The sequence below is a fragment of the Callorhinus ursinus genome, unplaced genomic scaffold (genome assembly GCF_003265705.2).
Source record: "Callorhinus ursinus isolate GAN/ISIS: 27379988/994484 unplaced genomic scaffold, GSC_fseal_2.0 scaffold28, whole genome shotgun sequence".
NCBI classification, from domain to species: domain Eukaryota; kingdom Metazoa; phylum Chordata; class Mammalia; order Carnivora; family Otariidae; genus Callorhinus; species Callorhinus ursinus.
In genome coordinates this window covers 15,887,451-15,906,343 of record NW_027397090.1, presented here as the reverse complement: position 1 = coordinate 15,906,343, position 18,893 = coordinate 15,887,451, and the positions used below count along the sequence as shown (strand labels likewise).

Here is an 18,893-nt window from a genome sequence, read left to right as displayed (position 1 = left end):
AGCAATTTAACACTGGACGCACATTTTCTTATAATTCTCACAACACACCCGTGAGATAACTATCATTGGCCTTGCCCTCCAGACCAGGAAACTGTAGGGTAAATAACAGCTAGAATTTACTTCCAGGTCTTTCTTGCCCTGAAACCCACGCTAAATTCTGCAGCACTCTCCCTCCCGGTGCGGTGCGTAAGCACAGAAATGCTCTTGCCTGGGTTATTGCTGTGTCTTGTTTACCTACACTTGAAACTTTTTAGTATGTTAGATTTCAAACTGTACAAAAACAGAATTGTTTGACCTCAGTGTGCCCATCACCCAGCTTCAGAGACCCGATCTTCTTTCTTTTCCCCCACTCCTGCACCTCTTGGTTATGTTCAAGCAGATCTCAGCCGTACTGGTTTCTCTCTATTTCAGTCGGTATCACTGAAAGATAAGGAGTCCCTTTGGACATGCTCAAAATACCATGAATTACCTCACTAAAAAAACTTAATTATTTCTTAATACCATCCAATGTCCAGTTAGTTCCTTTACCTTTTATAGTGCTTAAAAAATCAAGGTATTAAAGTCATCATTATAATCACCTTTAATAAATCTGTGAAGTTTCTGAATCAAGAAGAAGTGAAGAGGTCTGCTGAGGGCCTCTGCTTTCTCGCTTCTGGGAGCAGGGATGCTGTTTAGGTCATGGGTCTCCGTCCTGTGTCTTATTAGATAGGATGTCTTCTTTGTATTTGTTCATCACATAATCCCTTTCATCACGTGAGCTTTAAAAAAATGCGACACCACCCCAACACCCCCCCCCCCCCGCCAACCCCGTTAATGTGGAAGGATATGCAGCTTTATGATTGTGGCAGGAAAGGCCCAGTGGCAGCTGGAGATGCTGGAGGAAGCCAGAACACCAGACGTGAGACTATTACTGCGGACGTGGCATGAGGAGAGAACGGAGCACATTGCCTTGGGGTGATGAGAATGCCACTTTTCAGTATTAATTGAGGCCCCACCTGGTTGCTGATTCAACAGATGTGAGTTGAGTGACGGCTCAGCGTTAGGCATGGTTGCACACAAGTCCACAGGTGAACCGGACCGAGGGTCCCAGCCCTCATGGAGTGAGGGAGGGCCGGTGGCTGCCGTTGTCAACCAATGGTGGCAGACAGAGCTATGCTTCTGGTCTTGCCGCCACGGTGGTGCTTTTTTTAAAAGTAGGCTCCACGCCCAACATGGAACTCAGCGTGGGGCTAGAACTCCTGACCCCGAGATCAAGACCTGAGCCGAGATCGAGAGTTGGACACTTAACCAACTGAGCCACACTGTGGTGCCTTCTTGATGAGAAAACCCCGTTCCTAGCCATGACGGTTCATCCTGTAAAAGGGTTTTTTTGGGGCGCCTGGGTGGCTCAGTCGTTAAGCACCTGCCTTCGGCTCAGGTCATGATCCCCAGGTCCCAGGATCGAGCCCCACATTGGGCTCCCTGCTCGGCGGGAGGCCTGCTTCTCCCTCTCCGTCTGCCCCTGCTTGTGTTCCTTCTCTCGCTCTGTCTCTCTGTCAAATAAATAAATAAAATCTTAAAAAGGTTTTTTTTTTGTTTTAATTTCAAAGATTTTATTTACTTATGAGAGAGAGAGAGAGAGAGAGTGAATACCAGCAGCGGGGAGGAGCAGACTCCTCGTTGAGTGTGGAGCTCACCATGGGGCTCCATCCCAGGACCCTGGGATCATGACTTGAGCTGAAGGCAGATGCTTAACTGACCGAGGCCCCCAGGCCCGCCCCTTCATCCTGTAAAAGTTTTAAAATCTGAGGAGCAATCTCTTTCTGATTTAAAGGTGCCAGTGATGATGCAGTTAGCTGTTCAGTGATGCTGGAAGTCCTTCGCGTCTTGTCAGCATCTTCAGACACCTTACATCATGCTGTCATATTTCTCTTTAATGGTGCTGAGGAAAATGTCCTACAGGTGAGATTTTACTCTTTGAAATACTATTACTTGAGTAATAATAACAAGAATAGTAGTAATAACTAACACGCATTTCGATTATTCATTTGTGTAGTGTCCTACAACGATAATACTGTACCCGGCAATACTTCAGAAACCCCACAGCCACTGTGGACCCACGTGCAGTATTTGAGAACGCACAACAGATCATCTTGTCAGTGTTTGATTCATAAAAGGGCTTTGTGAGGGCATGATTAACCACCTCGGGTTTTCTGGGACACTGGAGTTTCAGAGATGTTTTGAGGCAGGCGCGCAGCATGAATACCCGAGCACGAGGCTTGTCCTTTCTCCTCTGTTCGCTGGCCCAGCCTCGCACTCACTGAGGGTGGTGTTCAGCACCGCTCGTGGAGGTCAGACTGCCTTCTGTGACGGTGGCTTTCCACTCAGTGGACTGCACGCGGCCGTTACGCGTGGAGAAACAGATACGTGTCTTGAGATACTGCCTTTGAAAAAAATGAGAGTTTTCCCATTCTTCTCCTTATCAACATAGACTCTCTGTCTTTAAAATAAGCAAAACAAAGACTTTGATAATTTAAGGATGTTTAACCTCTATTTGTTTCATTTCCCTCTTATTCAGGCCAGTCATGGTTTTATAACTCAGCACCCCTGGGCCGGCTTGATTCGTGCATTTATTAACCTGGAGGCAGCGGGCGTGGGAGGGAAAGAGCTTGTGTTCCAAACAGGTATGTGAGGCTATATTTTACATTTTAATGCAGTTGCATCGTATACTTGAAAGCGATTTTTATTTTTATAAAAATGGAAGCTTTTTGGACTTAAGTAATCTCTCCAGTGAAACGTACGTTCTTTGTAAAGCATGGGATAGTTTTACTTTGTCGTTGTTGGCATTTTTAACAAGATGATATTAACAGCACCTGTTTGCATAGCACTTATTATGCGCTAAGTGTTGTTCAAAGCATCGTACATGTATTAAGTCGCTTAGTCCTCAGAGCAGCCTGAGGGCTGAGTACTGTCACAGCCATCATTTTGCACATGAGAAAACCGAGCCAGGAGAGTACAGTGTCCGTGAGGTTTCGCAGTTGGTAAAAGGCACAGTGGGGGTGGAAGCTGGGCGGCCCAGGTTCGCAGCCCTCGTTCGTAACTGCAAACCAGATTGTCACGTAGGTGTGGACTTTGTTTATCCATTATGGGTAATCATCATGTAAATAATATTAAATGACAACCATTTCATGAATTAAAATGAGAAAATATGCCTCTGGTTAAAGGGCTTTAAATTGATCATTGAGTTAATTTGAATGATCACAGAATTCAGTAATACTTCATCAGCCAGAGAAATATTTTTAATTTTATGAGTAAGCCTTCCTAAGAATAACAAGATGATGGGGCATAAGGATAGCATCCATTAAGTTAGTGAGGATCATTTGTCATGTTTCTTAACAGAATTCAAAGTTCCGTGCTTCCTAAGCTCTGACGTGGAAAGTCGCACACCGTTTTCCCTGGGGTATTAGAAATTTGGATAGTGCCTTTTTGCCAGACACACAGCATTGGGTAGAAGTTCTGTAATGGGGGACCTGAGATGGGCCAGAAGTGAGTAAGCTGATAGGGGAACTTTTTAGTGCCCTTTACAGACTCGGTATTGGTGAAGATGTGCTAAGCATGCCTTTATATATAACCTAAACAGTACCGTATTTTAATATTCTCCATCCAACTTATTTTAGATGCTTACCCTTCAAAAATGGGTGTATGTTTTATGTCAGCTGACCTCTGAGAATCTCAAGGTCATGACATGGGAGGGAGGTGCTGCTTTCCTTCTCACTTTCCAGCCTCTCTGTTTGCTCTGACGCCCTCACCTAACTCGCTGGCAGCTGGTGCTGACATCTGTGGGGCTCAGGAGAGGCTGCACTGTGCTCTGTGCTCCTCCTGTTCTGGGGTTCAGTCAGGATAGGGGGGTTACCTGATGAAACAACCTCCAGATCAAAAAGCAGCAAGAGGAAATTCTGTAAGCAAAGCTGATGTCTGTCCTCCAGTGAAAATGTCAGGGCTCCGCTCGGGCAGGAGTGTCTGTGGGTCTTCCCTCCTGGGAACGTATTCCGTGTGCAGTGCTCGGTCGTTCGCACTGTACTCCCAGACTCCTAGGACCCAGATCAAAACCAGACCTGAGGTGGAGTCTGTACCTCTCCTGAATTTATTCTGTGCATCTGTATGCACACACACATATTCTGGGCATATGTAGTAATATATTTTACACATATGTAGTCTAGAGAAGTTAAAACACATGTCCCTAGGGCTGGTTAGGTCTAGATCCGAGTTAATTTCATTTACTGTTATTGAGTACCCCCTTCTGCTAGGTGTGAGTAGCCTATAGCACATGCTCTTTTTACTAAATGTAGATAGTTTTCCATAAACATTGTACACTTGCACACATTTTAGATGTAATTGTTTTATCTGGAAAGATTTAAACAAACTACAGTAACGGTCACTGCTGGCTGGTGAGTGTCAGCGGGTGGAGTGGGGGTGGGTGTTCCTGGGGTGGAGGATGGGGCTACATGTGAAAAGCCAGTTTGAGCTCTCCATCGCTTCATGAATTTAAAACCAGAATTGTCATTACTGCTTTACTTACACTCTTTATAGTTTTCTGTATTGTTTACATTTTTTACATTGCATTTGATTACTTTAATAATAAAAGCAAAGAATAGACTTGTTACTAATTAGCAATATACAGTTGGTCCTTGGACAATGCAGGGGTCAGGGGCACTGATCCCCTGAATGGTTGAAAATCTGTGTGTAACTCTTGACTCCCTAAAAACCTAACTACTGGTCTGCCGTACACCGGAAGCCTGACTGGTAACGAGCAGTCGATCAACACACATTTTATATCTTGTGTGTATTGTATATTATAACCTTATAATAGAGTGAGCTAGAGCAAAGAAAATATTGGGCACCTGGGTGGCTCAGTCGGTTAAGCGACTGCCTTCAGCTCAGGTCATGATCCCGGAGTCCCGGGATCGAGTCCTGCATCGGGCTCCCTGCTCAGCTCAGCGAGGAGCCTGCTTCTCCCTCTAACCCTCTCCCCTCTCATGTATTCTCTCTCTCTCTCTCTCATTCTGTCTTAAAATAAATAAATCTTTAAAAAAATATTATTAGGAAAATCATAAGAGAAAATACACTTCCAGTGTTACACATATTTATTGAAAAAAATCCACAAGTGGACCAGCACAGTTCAAACCCATGTTGTTCAAGGGTTAACTGTATATACAATTTAAACGTTTCACTCATTTGAAAATAAAATCCTCACACTTCAGAATTAATTTTTTTCTGGAGGGGCATCCTACAGAAGATTTGGAGGGAATGTTTCCCCCCCTTTCCGAGTTTTTACGCTTTGTTTTCCCTGTAGGTTTTGGTAGCTTATTCTTGTGGCCGCACCGCATACGGGACAGCCTCCCGGGCACGCTCTGACCTTCCAGCACCTTTCTCAGGCTCTCCCTTCCCTGTGCCACTGCCCGCTAAAGCCCGGTGTCCTTGCGGGGATGACTTTGCAAGGGCAAGTCCGCGCGGCTTCCACGTGTGACTGAGAGGATAAAGCCCCCAGGATGTGGAGTCCTGCTAGGTTGCCCCGCCCTCAGCTTTGGAAACAGGCACTTCTCCTGTCCTGGAAACGTCTGGGTTCAAACGGTTTGTACTCGCTAGTGTGCCCTTGTCCCTTCAGAGGGAGACATTCACTCGGGGAGTTTTTAGTGCCTGGAATAATCATTACCACCTAGTTCTGAAAGGGGCCAGGGTCCATGAAAGAATGACTTACTTTGTCAGATTAATGATTTATGTCATGACCCAGTGAGGCTGTTTGAATCATTTGAAGGTGTTATAAAATCTGTTATTTTAAAATTTAATCAGATTAAACCAGTAATAAATGTCGCCTGTGAAAAATTCAGATACTACCAACCTCGAGTAGAAGCCCAAAAGCAAAGGGGTCACGGAATCCCTTTTTTCTCTTGTGAAGAATATCGTGCCCTGTGTCCTGCCCCAGAGCAAACCAGTGTGATGGGTTAGTCCCTACTCTTCTGGAATTTTTTTCTGTACACACACAGAGATAGAGTAAGTTAACATAGATCACAAAAATGCAGTCTTACTCTATTGACTGTTTTGTAACCTGCTTGAGATCACATTCATTTAAAACAGAATAGAGCTTTATTGAGGTGTAAGCCACATACCTTGTAATTCACCCATTTAAAGTAAAACTCAGTGGTTTTTAGATCTCTTCACAGAGTTGAGTGGCCATCACTGCAGTCAATTCTAGAATCTTCTCATCACCCCAAAGAGAAGCCGCACACTCACTAGTCTGGCTTTTTCAATACATAGCATGTTTTCTAAGGTTTATCCATGTTGTAACACGTGTGAGTACTTCCTTCTCTTTAGGACTGAATTACGTTCCGTTGTACGGAGAGACTGCGTTTTGCTGATCCATTCGTCCGTCAATGGACTTTTGGATTGATTCCGCTTTCAGGCTCTCAGGAATAATGGTGCTGTGAGCATTCGTGTGCAAGTGTGTTTTCCTTTCTTTTGGGTGGTTACCTAGGTCATGTGGTAAATTTATGTTTAACTTTTTAAGAAACTGCCAAACTAAGTAGTCAAGCTTAATTTCAGAAGAAATATAAATGCAGATAACGGTAAATTTTTAAACTTTTATTTATTTTTTCAATGAATTTTTTAAGCTTTAGATTGCAGAAAGTCAGCAGGATGGTAATGCCCGGTGCTGGTGGAGTAGACCGTGTCATACGGTGTTGGGGCAAGTGTAGATTGAGGCTTTTGGGGGGCAGTTTGGCAACAGGTACCACTTTAAAAAACGTGCAGACCCTCCTGTCCAGCAAGGCCACTTGTAGGAATTTATCCCATAGAAATAGCTGCCCATGGACACATCGATCCAGGTACTGCATAGTCATCTCAGCTTCTTTATAAGACCGGAAAACTGAGAATGCCTTCTAGGTGCATGCTCAGGAGACTGGTTATATTCAGGGAGACCTAGACATTTTTCCCCTCTTCTGACCACTGCTCATTTCTCTGTTCCCAGCGATTGCAACATTCTTCAGGAGTGGAATACCTTGTCTGTCTTGGCTCTCGTAGCACCCAGCACAGGCTCCAGCCAGACGCCCCAAGGTCAGGTCCCAGATCACACACCCTCGGCAAGCAACCCTGAGCCAGTCCCACAACTGCTCGTGCTTTAGTTCCTCATCCGTAACATTGCATAATGTTAGTACCCAGCCCTTAGGATTAGTAAGCACTGAGTAAAACCCTCAGTTCTGTAATTTCTCATCTAAGGCCTCCCTTTGCCTCGTTTGTATTATGGGGCATAGCTCACTCAGGAGCTGACTAACTTGCCCATCCCAGTCTCCCCAGACTCCCTTTTTGTACCTGAACTTGACCTATAGACCTCAGTGGGCGATTAGTGAGGCTGGAGCCAGGCCGGAGTGCTGACATGCAGTAGGTGGATCTCCAGGGGCTTAAAGGCCAGTTAGCGGACATTGAAACCTGGACATTTCTTTCCTGCTGATGGGTCTTACCTTTTTCACAAGTATTAACATTTTAAGTGTCTTTATTTTGTCTTTTATTGTAAAAGAAAAGCACACAGCTCTGCCTCTTCAGCCTGATGAATTTTTACAAACAATATAATCATGTAACCAGAACTCAGATCAAAATTGAGAGGTTTGCCCGCACTCCAGGATCCTCTGCTGTGACCTTTCCCAGCCTTCCTCCCGAAAACGGTTACTGCTATCCAGACTTAGGTCCTGACATTTAATTTTGCTTGTATTTAAACTTTCTATAACTTGACTCCCACACTATGTTTTCTTTTGTGTATGGCTTCTTTTTAACTCAGCATCATGTCTGTAAGATTCATCTGTCTTGTGTTTAGCAGGACTTCATTCTTTTTTACTGCTGAATACTATCCCATTGACAAGAATAGCTATTCTACTGGTGATGTTAGATTGTTTGTAGGTTTTGGCTCTTATGAGGGGTGCTGTTATGAACATTTGTTTTCTATTTCACATATAAGTGAGATCATACGGTATTTCCTTTTTTCTGTATGACTTATTTAGCATAATGCCCTCAAGGTCTATCCATGCTGTTGCAAATGACGAGATTTCCTTCTTTTTTAATGGCTGAATGATATTCCATTGTGTATATATGTACCACATTTTCTTTATCCATTCATCTGTCGACGGACACTTAGGTCGTTTCCATATCCTGGCTGTTGTGGGTAATGCTGCAGTGTGCGTGGGGCCACAGTGTGCGTGGGGCCGCGGTGTGCATGGGGGTTTGTGGGTGTGCGTGGGGCCGCATACTGTTTGTTTTCCACAGTGGCTGCTCCAGTTTATGTTCCCACCAGCAGTGCACAGGGGTTCCCTTTTCCCCACATCTTCACTGACACTTTGTTTCTTGTCTTTTTGGTAAAAGCTGTTCTAATGGGTGTGTGATGATACCTCATTGTGGTTTTGATTTGCATTCCCCTGGTGATGAGTGATGCTGAGCACCTTTTTGTGTACCCAGTGGCTATTTGAATGTCTTATTTGGAAATATGTCTATTCAAATCTTCTATCCATTTTTTTTTAATTTGATTTTTTTTTTTTTTTTGCTATTGACTTGTAAGAGTTCTTTATATATTTTGGATATCAACCTTTTATCGTATACATGATTTGCAAATATTTTCTCCCATTCTGCAGGTTGCCTTTTAATTTTCTTGGTGGTTTCCTTTGCTGTGAAGAAGCTTTTTAGCTTGATGTATTCCCACTTAACTTGTTTTAACTTTTGTTGCCTTTGCTTTTGGTGTGAGGTCCAAAAAGTCGTTGTCAAGACTGATGTCAAGGAGCTTATTACTACCCACATTTTCTTCTAGGAGTTTTATAGTTTCAGATTTTATGTTTTCAGATCTTTAATCCATTTTGAGTTAATTTGTGTGTAATGTAAGAGAGTGGGCCAGTTTCATTCTTGTGCATGTGACTGTACAGTGTTCCCAACACCATTTATTGAAGAGAGATTGTCCTTTCCCACTGTATATTCTTGGCTTCGCATAAATTAATTGAACATATATGTGTGGGTTTATTTCTGAGCTCTCTATTCTGTTCCATTGATGTGTGTCTGTTTTTATGCCAGTACCGTACTATTTTGATTACAATAGCTTTGTGATATAGCCTGAAATCAGGAAATGTTGTGCCCCCCAGCTTTGTTCTTCTTTCTCAAGTTTGCTTTGGCTATTCGTGATCTTTTGTGCTTCCATACAAATTTTAGAATTGTCTGTTCCATTTCATGAAAAATGCCATTGGAATTTTGATAGGGATTGCATTGACTCTGTATATTGTTCTGGGTAGTATGTACGTTTTAACAATATCAGTTCTTCTAGTCCATGAACATGGAATATCTTTCCATGTATTTGTGTCTTCACTTTGTCTCATCAGTGTTTTGCAGTTTTCCAAGTAACAGGTCTTTGACGTCGTTAGTTGTTCCTAGATACTTTTTTTGGTGCAATTGTAAATGGGATTGTTTTCTTAATTTTTCATTATTAATGTATGAAACGTAACTGATTTTTTTTTTATTAAAGATTTTATTTATTTGACAGAGAGAGACACAGCGAGAGAGGGAACACAAGCAGGGGGAGTAGAAGAGGGAGAAGCAGGCTTCCTGCAGAGCAGAGAGCCCAATGTGGGGCTCGATCCCAGGACCCTGGGATCATGACCTGAGCCGAAGGCAGAAGCTTAACGACTGAGCCACCCAGGCGCCCCTGTAACTGATTTTTGTATGTGGATTTTATATCCTGCAACTTTATGAATGGTTAAATGAATGGTTTAATATTTGAAAATCAATCTGTGTATTTTACCACATTACCATAATAAAGGAGAAAAACCATCTCAATTGATAATCTCAACATAATCATCTAAGTAGATAAAAAAGGATATGTTCCTTCATAACAGTACATATATGGTGCTGTTATATATAATATATAATATCATTGATATGATTTTAATATAAAACTATTATCTCATGTTTTTGATTTTCCAATTGTTCCAATAATGACATAGCTGTTTTTGTTTTTAATCAGAGTTCCAATCCGGGAACAAAGAGCTCTTGATTGTCATGTTTTATTAGACCCGTCACAGTGATTATATAACGCACACATTAAAAAGTGTAAGAGTGAAAAACTTAATCATGGTAAGGTGAATACGTCTGTATCCCTGCGGATGGAAGGAGCTAGACGTAGGTCCCACCTCCCATGGGCTTTCCCTGCCCCTTCTCAGATGCAGCTCCCTCCCTCCCCAGAGGGCCCGTTATCATCTGCTGTTGATGATGCTCTCCTTTCTGGTTTAGCTTTACCCATTTTTCAGTATGGTTTTCATAATACTTTAATAGGATAATTTTGGTTATTAACATCTAGTTGTCATAGTATTTTAATACTAGCATCTTGACATGATTCAGTTTGATAATCACCACCGTTCTTTCACAATCTGTGTTCTCAGTGTGCATGTCGGGAGTCTCGGCCTGTGTCTGAGCACCAGTGGTGATGGTAGCTTCTGGTCATTTGATGATGGTATTTGCCAGGTTTTTCTGCTTTGTGAAGTTACTGTTTTCTCTTTGTAATAGGTACTCTGTCACTGAGTACACACTCCGTTTCTCATGAGACTTTGATCCTGGTTTTGGCAGACATGGATGATTCTGGATGCACAGCATTTTTACTGTGACGTTAGTTAGCCCAGTGTTGAGTGTTCTGGCTCCATCATTCCGTCCATAGCTGATAGCTGGAATTCTCAAAGGAAAGCGTTCCGTTCTCCCTTGTTTGTGTATTTCTTTCCACGTGTCATGTGTTTTCTATGCTGTGTTGCTGCCATCTTGATGCAGGAGTTGTCAGCACTTAGGCCAGTGGTAGCCCCTTCACCTGGTGCTTGCATCCTGTGGATGTGTTTCTCCTCTCCCGGCACGAGGCATTCCAAGTTCGCTTGTACTGCCCCCACCCGGGGTCTGGGATCAGCCATTCCCTAAGGAGACCTGGTCCTCCTAGTGGATGATGCGATTTCGAAGCAAGTTCTTAGTGCTAGGTATGTTTTCTCCTTTGTATTTATCCTCTTTAAAGGACTTTGGACCTGCGTCCCCAGACCACCTGGCTCCCCAGACCACCACGGTGGCCGTTCCGTGTGTGTTAAGAACAGTGCCACGTTACCTTGTACTGTGTGCCCGTGTTCCTTCTAGGTCCTGAGAACCCGTGGCTGGTCCAAGCGTATGTTTCCGCCGCTAAGCACCCGTTCGCTTCCGTGGTGGCTCAGGAGGTTTTTCAGAGTGGAATCATTCCTTCAGATACCGACTTCCGCATCTACAGGGATTTTGGGAACATTCCAGGTATTTTGTGGATTATTGTGGGTCGTGGTGCGATAGCGATTAAGCAGAAGCAAGTTCTACTTGTTGGCAAGATTGTGAGCAAACAGCGTATCCGGAGAGCACGCTCTGCGCCTGAGAGCTGTGTATTCTGAGTCACTGAAACTGATTGCCAGATGTTTTCCTTTTCTTTTAAACTCTGGGCTAATTTAAACGCTTGCCTTTCCTAGAACATGTCATCTTGCCCCACACAGTGGCAGCACGGGGGACAGCTGGTTAGCATTTCATTACCCCCCACCCCCAAAGGTGGCCGTAGATCCTGGAGGGGTCTCTGGCTTTGTTGTGGTCTTGCTTCGCTGCTTGCTGGGCGGTTTGTACGGCTGACGAAGTTAGAGTTTGGCTCTGGCTCGGCAAGCGTGTAGACGGCAAAGTTCCCACGGCCTCCTAAGCCCTGTACGCCTGCCCCTTGCTGTGTGACTTGTGAGGTCTCCCTGATGTGTGGACTTCCTCAGTCATGCTGTGCCACGGCTCTGAATTCTCTTAGACATTCATAAACGTGACTAAGCAATCACGCCACGGCTTTGACATTTTGTCTCTTAGAAATTTAATGTTAGACAAACAGGCTTAAAGAAAGGTGGTTCTTCAGAGCAAAATGACGTCTTGTTTTTTTGTGTCTCTAGGAATTGACTTAGCTTTTATTGAGAATGGATACATTTATCACACCAAGTATGACACAGCGGACAGAATTCTAACAGATTCCATTCAGAGAGCAGGTTGGTATTCAAATGTAGACTCTTGTTCTATGTTAGGATGGAATATCCGGGCTGACCTACAGACCTGTAACTACCCTGTGGACCGTGCGTTAGGGACGCGGTGTGTGGTGTGCGCGGGCTGGGTGGGGCTTTGGAGTGAGAGAGATGAGGGGCTCGAATTTTAGCCTTGAAGTCTAGGTTAGCCATCAGGACTGTAAGACTCTTCATTGTGAGGCACTGGAAAGAGAGAGCAGGCCCAGGATGCACGCGAGGGGGCTGAGCGATGAGCGCGTACCAGAATGGAAGCCAGATGTCGGAGGGGGCGCCGGCGCGTGTTAGAGGACAGCTTGCCCGGGTGCAGAAAGTCACATCAGTCCAAGTTGGGTGGTGAGGGCAGGTGGGGGCGTTACAGAACAGGGGTCAGGACAACACAGGGGCCAGAGGGTTAATGTGCTTTCCAGAGAAATCTGGAGTAGTCAGGGGAGGGGAGTCTGATGGGGAACCTTAATGAAAGAGTTGATAGGATTTGGCGCCGTGCAGAAGAGAAGGATGCTCCAGGCAAGAGCAGAACGTGGGTAGGGTGGGTGTGTGTGTGTGTGTGTGGATCGTTGGTGAGTAGTGTCACACTACAGTCCGGGTGGAACTTGCACAAGAGCTGACCAGTTGGAAGGAAGGGATGAACCAGGCGGCTGGCGGCAGGGACGGCTGTGAAGTCTGAGCCCCAGCTGGCTGGGGAAAGACGGTGCCATTGACCCTGATGGGGACGTGGGAAGGTGACCTCACCCAGAGCAGTCGTGGAGAGGGGAAGGAGGCTGTCAGCTCCGTCACACATCGACGGAGGGGTCGGTAAACCGGCCGGATGGACGTTCCCACATGGTGTTAGAGCTCTTGGCGGAACTGGGAATACAGGTTTGGGAATCAAAGGCATCAAGAAAACCAGAGAAGCATGGGGGGTGGGAATGGGCTTGGGAAGAGTGAAGCAAAGGTAGAGGACTCAACCTGAGCTTTTGGGGAAAACACATTTGCAGGCAGATGGAAAAGCCAGTGACCGAAATGGCACGATAAGACAGCGTGGCGTCTCAGGGGAAGCAGAGGTCAGCGCTGGGACGAGCGAGGGAGAACCGCCCCGCTCACGGCTGCTTCCCGCTCCCGCGTGAGAGCTCCGGGGGCTCTGGTGTGCCCGGCTCCGGCCGCCAGGGACTCTCGTGCTCCCCAGCGCCGTGGCTGAGCACTCCGGGGTCAGACTTGGGTTGTATTTGGAAAGTCCCCTCCGAGCTTTCACCTCGTGGCTCTGGCGTTGTGGGCTGCCTGCCCGTCGTGCTCACTGCCCTTCCTCGGCCCTGAGCAGCAAGCACACAAGTGCTTTTCTAGGAGCATCTAGATAGAAATGCCTCTCCAACTTCTCAGACTCCATCAGCTGCCCATGATGTGGTCCCGGGGGCCTCTCCTACCTGTCTGTATTCATGTTTTAAATGAGATATAATTGACATTCCTCATTCTGAACACACGCGTAACTGCGTGTTTGGTGTCTGTGAGCTTCCTGAGGGGCTTGTGTCTCTTGGCTCAGCACTGAAATTCTGGTATCTAGAGCAGTATTTAAGGTATGTGTTTAACGAGCAGACTAAGAAACAGTCTTTGGGTTTGTCAGCATTGAGGAAAGAGTGGGTCAGAGAACAGTTCTCGTGGAAGGGAGAGGATGAAGGCCAGCTGGCTGAGCGTCTCTGTGCAGACGAGACAGAGTGGGTGCATGGGCCTCTTTGAGACATTTTGTGAGAACGCTGGGGGGACGGGGGGAGAAAGCGCTCCCTGCCTGCCTTCTGTCAGTTAGGTCCCTACTCAGACCGCGTGGTTTATTCACCTTCGTTCTCTTTCTCTTCTTTACTAATAGGTGACAACATTTTAGCGGTTCTTAAATATCTAGCTACGTCTGATATGTTGCCTTCTTCTTCTAAGTATCGACATGGAAACATGGTCTTCTTTGACGTGCTGGGCCTGTTTGTCATTGCCTACCCCTCCCGCGTCGGCTCAATCATCAACTCCGTGGTGGTAATGGCCGGCGTGTTGTATCTGGGCAAAAAGTTGTTGCAGCCCAAACACAAGAGTAAGTATTTTCCTCTAAGACCACAGTGCTGGCCTGGGTATAAGAATTTGCCTGAGGTTTTTCTAGTCTGTTTGCCCCTTTTCAAGAAGTCCAAAATCTTAAAGAAACCAAACGTCTGATTTATATGGTAAGACATGCCTAAGATCATCAGATCAATGTGCCCATTCCACTTCTGGTCTTGGGGAAGTGGGCCTCTTTGTGCTTAGGCCACAGAGATGGCACATCGGAGCCCTTGAGAAATGGTTTGTACAGATGACCGTTAGTGGACGTGCCCATGAAAGAGTCTGGTCCACACTACAGACCAGTGGTCAGGGCTCTGTCCTGCCGTCTGACCCAGTTGGCTTCCTTCTGCTCGGAACGTTTCGTACTCCAGGCTGGTATGCGTGGTTACCAGCCTGAAGGCGCAGGGCCAGACCACCCCGGTTACCTGGCCGCCCTCCTCCTCCTCCCGCATCAGCTTCCCGGCGGGATGCCGGGTGGAACGTAGCCTTCCGTTCTTGCCGGTATTTTGATCCACAGAACGTCCCGAAGCTGCTGAAGATTAAAGCCGAACTGCAGGACTTACGTCTCCGAGTCTTTAGTGCCCACGCGCTCTCAGCAACTGTTACTTGAATAGTTTTTGTTGCTCAGGTTTTTGACAGACCTGACCCCTGGGACATTTTAGGACTTTTCAGTGACAATGGTGAATTTTTTGTTTTGCCGTTTGCCCCTTTACCTCCACCGACTGGCCGTGAGGTTGATTGGGTAAGGTTGGTGACGTCTGCTTTGTGCTTTGTCTGCATTAGCCGATAACTACACGAAGGACTTCTTCTGCGCGCTTGGCATCACTCTGATAAGCTGGTTCACGAGCCTGGTCACTGTGCTCATCCTGGCGGTGTTCGTCTCCCTGGCTGGACAGTCCCTGTCGTGGTACAACCACTTCTATGTCTCCGTCTGTCTGTATGGAACTGCGGCTGTGGCCAAAATAGTACTCATACATACCCTCGCAAAAAAACTGTATTATGTGGTAAGTGTGAGGCATGTTTATCGATTTCTTTTTGCTGCCTTCAAGGATCGAAGACAGACTCAAGTGGGATCCGTTGTGTGTGGCTTTCCAAGCGAGCAAACACGGTTTGGCAAGATTGTAGGAAACTGGCTCCCAGAACCATCTTCGGAGGGTTTTGTGGGGGGTTCCGGTGCCGCTGTAAAGCTGCCAGTGTTTGGGGGGTTGTCTCCGCCTCTGCCGAATCTGCTGCACTCCGTCCCCCCCAGGGGGCAGGGCCAGGGCGCCCGCTGTCCCCCGCGCTCGGGCAGCTCGGGCGTGGGGCGTGGACACACGGGAGGCGTTTGCTGCCCTTTGAGCCACACCTAGACTTTTCTCTCCAGTTCCCTCCCCTTTCTTTAGCCCATGTGTTGTTGATGCAGATGCTGACAGCATCAGCTGTGGCTTGGGGGTGGAAGTACGGGGTGGCGGGGGGAGGGGAGAGAGGGTTCCAGAATGATTGGTGCTGACTTAGGGTTTCCATTGTATATGTTCGTTTGGTAAACAGAAAAGTGGAAATTAGGGTTACAGAGTAACAGGACCCAAGGCAAACTACAGTGAGAGTGACCCATGGCTTCCAAAGATGTTCTGTGAGTTAAAGGGAAACTCTTTCTTAGTTCTGTTACTTATTTTCAAGACTGCCAACGCACCTGTTTTTTGTTTGCCCTGCTAGAGGTTAGCATGGACACACAGGAGATGGTGATCCAGATCTTTCCATGGGGATCTCTGGTGCCTGAACCTTGGTCTCCGTTTCAGTTCATGTCCGGATGTGCTCTGTGGAGTGCTTCCTTGTTAACAGGCCTAGTGAAGGGAGGTTTTTGAAGTGAGCCATCTGTTTATGGATGAGCTAATACTTGTATCTTAGTGGCTTCAGCTTCGAAAAAGAGGATGCCGTGGGGCTCAAGTTCACATGCTTATTCGTAGTGCAGCGGTGTGTTAGAGCGTGGGGGGGGTGGTGAGTGTGGCAGGGGGCAGGAGACAGAAATGCCCATTAGTAAAGTTCCAGTTACTTTGACTAATTTTAGTTTTCTGATCATAAAATTTGGGGCTGGACACACCACCGGAAGGATAATGTGTTTCATTTCACAAATACTCAGAGTGCCGGGTGGGCCAGGCACCGTGCTGAGGCCGATGGTACGGAGATTCGTCAGGGCACGGTCTCTTTCTTTGAGGGGCTCACAGCTTCATCTGGGCTTGCGGCGCTTGGGGATGAGTGGGAGGAGTGGCGTGTTCCCAGCGCTGCCAGACGGTGGGGTGTGGAAGTCGGGAAGCTCTGTGAAGGGGACACTGGACCTGGGTTTGTGAAGTGTGAGTGCAAGGGTGGCAGATAGAGAGCCGGTTGATGGGCGGTCAGAGGTGGGAGAGCACAAGATGCAGTTGGGTCACAGCCAGGGAGAAGGTCCGTGTGGTGAAGACAAGGTTGCTAACCAGACAGGTGGCCCAGCAGGAGGCTGCAGGAGGGCTCTGAGAATCAGGGAGGCTGCCGTTGACCTGTTCTGAGCAGGATGGGGACTCGGGGGGCGGTGTGGGGAATGGCCGTGCGCAGGCCTGGCAGGAGGCGGGGGGAGGGGAACCGGGTTCCAGGGGCATCTGTGCGACCTTGGCCACAGTTTGGGGGTTTAAGGTATGGTCGGCGCTGCTGAGACCTGTGTCTTTAAACATCTGAGTGGGACTTGGCTTCAAACAGAGTCCTAAAAATTATTTTCTTTTCCATTATTTTTAAAGACCGCGCATCCTCACACTGTGGTGAACATCGAGAGGTGTCACAGCGCTGGCCCTTCATGTCTGAGGGGGTTTGTCCGAGGACCCTGGACAGGTTTTGGAAACACACGACTGAAACTGTTTTGAGCCCTTGAAGTACCACCCAGGGCCTGGGCCGTTTCGGTGTGGGGTCCCTGCGCTGAAATGATAACTTCCATGTTTGCGTGAACAGAGCTCCTATGCGGAGGTGTTGGGACGGATTAAGTTCTTAGGCAGCTCTCCTCTGAAGGACTCCAGGGGCTGTGCCAGAGTCTGCAGACCTCAAAGCCCAAAAGTAGGGATCAGATTTACGAATGCGCAAGCCGCAGGAATCCAGGGTGGGAGCAGGGCTGCACCGCAGGGCCGGGGAGAGGTGGAGAGGCCTAGAGGCCTCGGGAATCCAGCCAGACGCCATGGCCGGGGCTCCAGAGGGGCTGCAGTGGCTTCGCAGCACTTGAGCTGCTCCGAGCAGGTCCTTTCCCTCCTTGGCTTGAAGTTCTTTGGAAGTTGCGTAAATAGAAAAGCTTACAGGGGTGAATGTTCTTAGGAGATTTGAGAAAATTTCCAAAGGTGACTATGAGCCTGGCGGACGGGGAGCACATTCTGCACACGAGTCAGGATGTTTTCACTCCCTCTTACTAAATGCCCCTTCCCAGGGCAGCCGTCCTGACAGGAGGTGGCTTCGTGAGCATTTCCTTGAAGTTTAAGACCACGTGTAGCTCTTCTGAGCAATGAAAATGGTACTGCGACAGTCTTTGTGAATGGCCCACGTGTGAGACTACTGGTGTGTTTTTCTTTCTTTCAGAATGCCAGTGACCAGTATCTGGGAGAAGTATTCTTTGACACCTCGCTGTGTGTGCACTGCGTTTCCCTCCTGGCTCTCACGTACCGAGGACTGTGCTCGGCGTTTATTAGTGCTGTCTGGGTGGCCTTTCCCTTGCTCACAAAGCTTTGCGTGCACAAAGACTTTAAGCAGCATGGTACGGTATTTGGGGTTTTGATGCAAATGGGAAAATACCTTAAAATGCTTATGACAAGATTTGCATGGACTTTTTTTTTCCCCCCCTTTGGTCTTTGGGGGTAGGCTTTCAAGATCGTTGCTGTTTGTTTTTTTAAATGTTAAGAGATTTTCATCCTGTACCTCATACCCCATGCCATGCTCACATTTACGAACATATTAGCTAATGATGTATTACATAACTCTGTTGCATTATTATCTGTATTTTATTTATCACTGAATAAAAGCATTCTGTCTCATGTACACCAGTACTATAAAATCTGGATCTCACTGTAGAATTTCAGAGATGTGTGTTTTCTTTCTCGTTTTCCCTAGGTGCCCAAGGAAAATTTATTGCCTTTTACCTTTTGGGGATGTTTATTCCTTATCTTTATGCATTGTACCTCATCTGGGCGGTATTCGAGATGTTTACCCCCATCCTCGGGAGGAGTGGTTCGGAAATCCCACCTGACGTCGTGTTGGCTTCCATTTTGGCTGGTTGTACCATGATCCTCTCTTCCTATTTTGTAAGGAAAAAACATTTAAATTTTTTTTCTTCTTTCTTCATTTTTTATATAAGTTTGTGATGAGTTTAGCTACAGTAGATTCTGTGAAATAGTGTTGCTTTATTGAGAAACACCTATGCAAAAGAAATGGGGAATGTGTGTGTAGAATGTGGGTGAAATGGGGTGGTTTTGTTTTGTTTTTAACCTCCTTGTCCTCCCAAGTCCTCTGGTTATATCTCTTCACAGCTGTCAAACTACCTGAATGTGAATTTGTAGAGTGCATACCAAGTAAGATCTGGTGGAGACTGCTTTAGTGGTAGATTTTTATTTATTTTTATTTATTTTAAAGATTTTATGTGGGAGAGAGTGAGTGAGCATGAGCTGGGGTGAAGGGGGCAGAGGGAGAAGCAGAGTCCCCGCTGAGCAGGGAGCCCAGCGTGGGACTTGATCCCAGGACCCTGAGATCATGAGCCAAAGGCAGACGCTT

The 18,893-nt window shown here is 46.6% G+C and overlaps 1 protein-coding gene across 3 annotated transcripts in view; it reads left to right on the top strand.

Annotated features, from left to right (window-relative positions):
- Positions 1-18,893, top strand: part of ERMP1 (endoplasmic reticulum metallopeptidase 1) — a 40,651-nt gene that overhangs the window by 4,561 nt on the left and 17,197 nt on the right. For 2 of the 3 annotated variants that reach the window (XM_025891377.2, XM_073878171.1), the window contains exons 3-10: positions 1,814-1,941; positions 2,558-2,663; positions 11,167-11,313; positions 11,970-12,062; positions 13,930-14,142; positions 14,928-15,148; positions 17,709-17,883; positions 18,237-18,427. In XM_025891377.2, coding sequence (XP_025747162.1) covers positions 1,814-1,941; positions 2,558-2,663; positions 11,167-11,313; positions 11,970-12,062; positions 13,930-14,142; positions 14,928-15,148; positions 17,709-17,883; positions 18,237-18,427 — 1,274 coding nt within the window. The remainder of the gene's footprint in view (positions 1-1,813; positions 1,942-2,557; positions 2,664-11,166; positions 11,314-11,969; positions 12,063-13,929; positions 14,143-14,927; positions 15,149-17,708; positions 17,884-18,236; positions 18,428-18,893) is intronic. The other variant, XM_073878170.1, reaches the window with a different exon arrangement.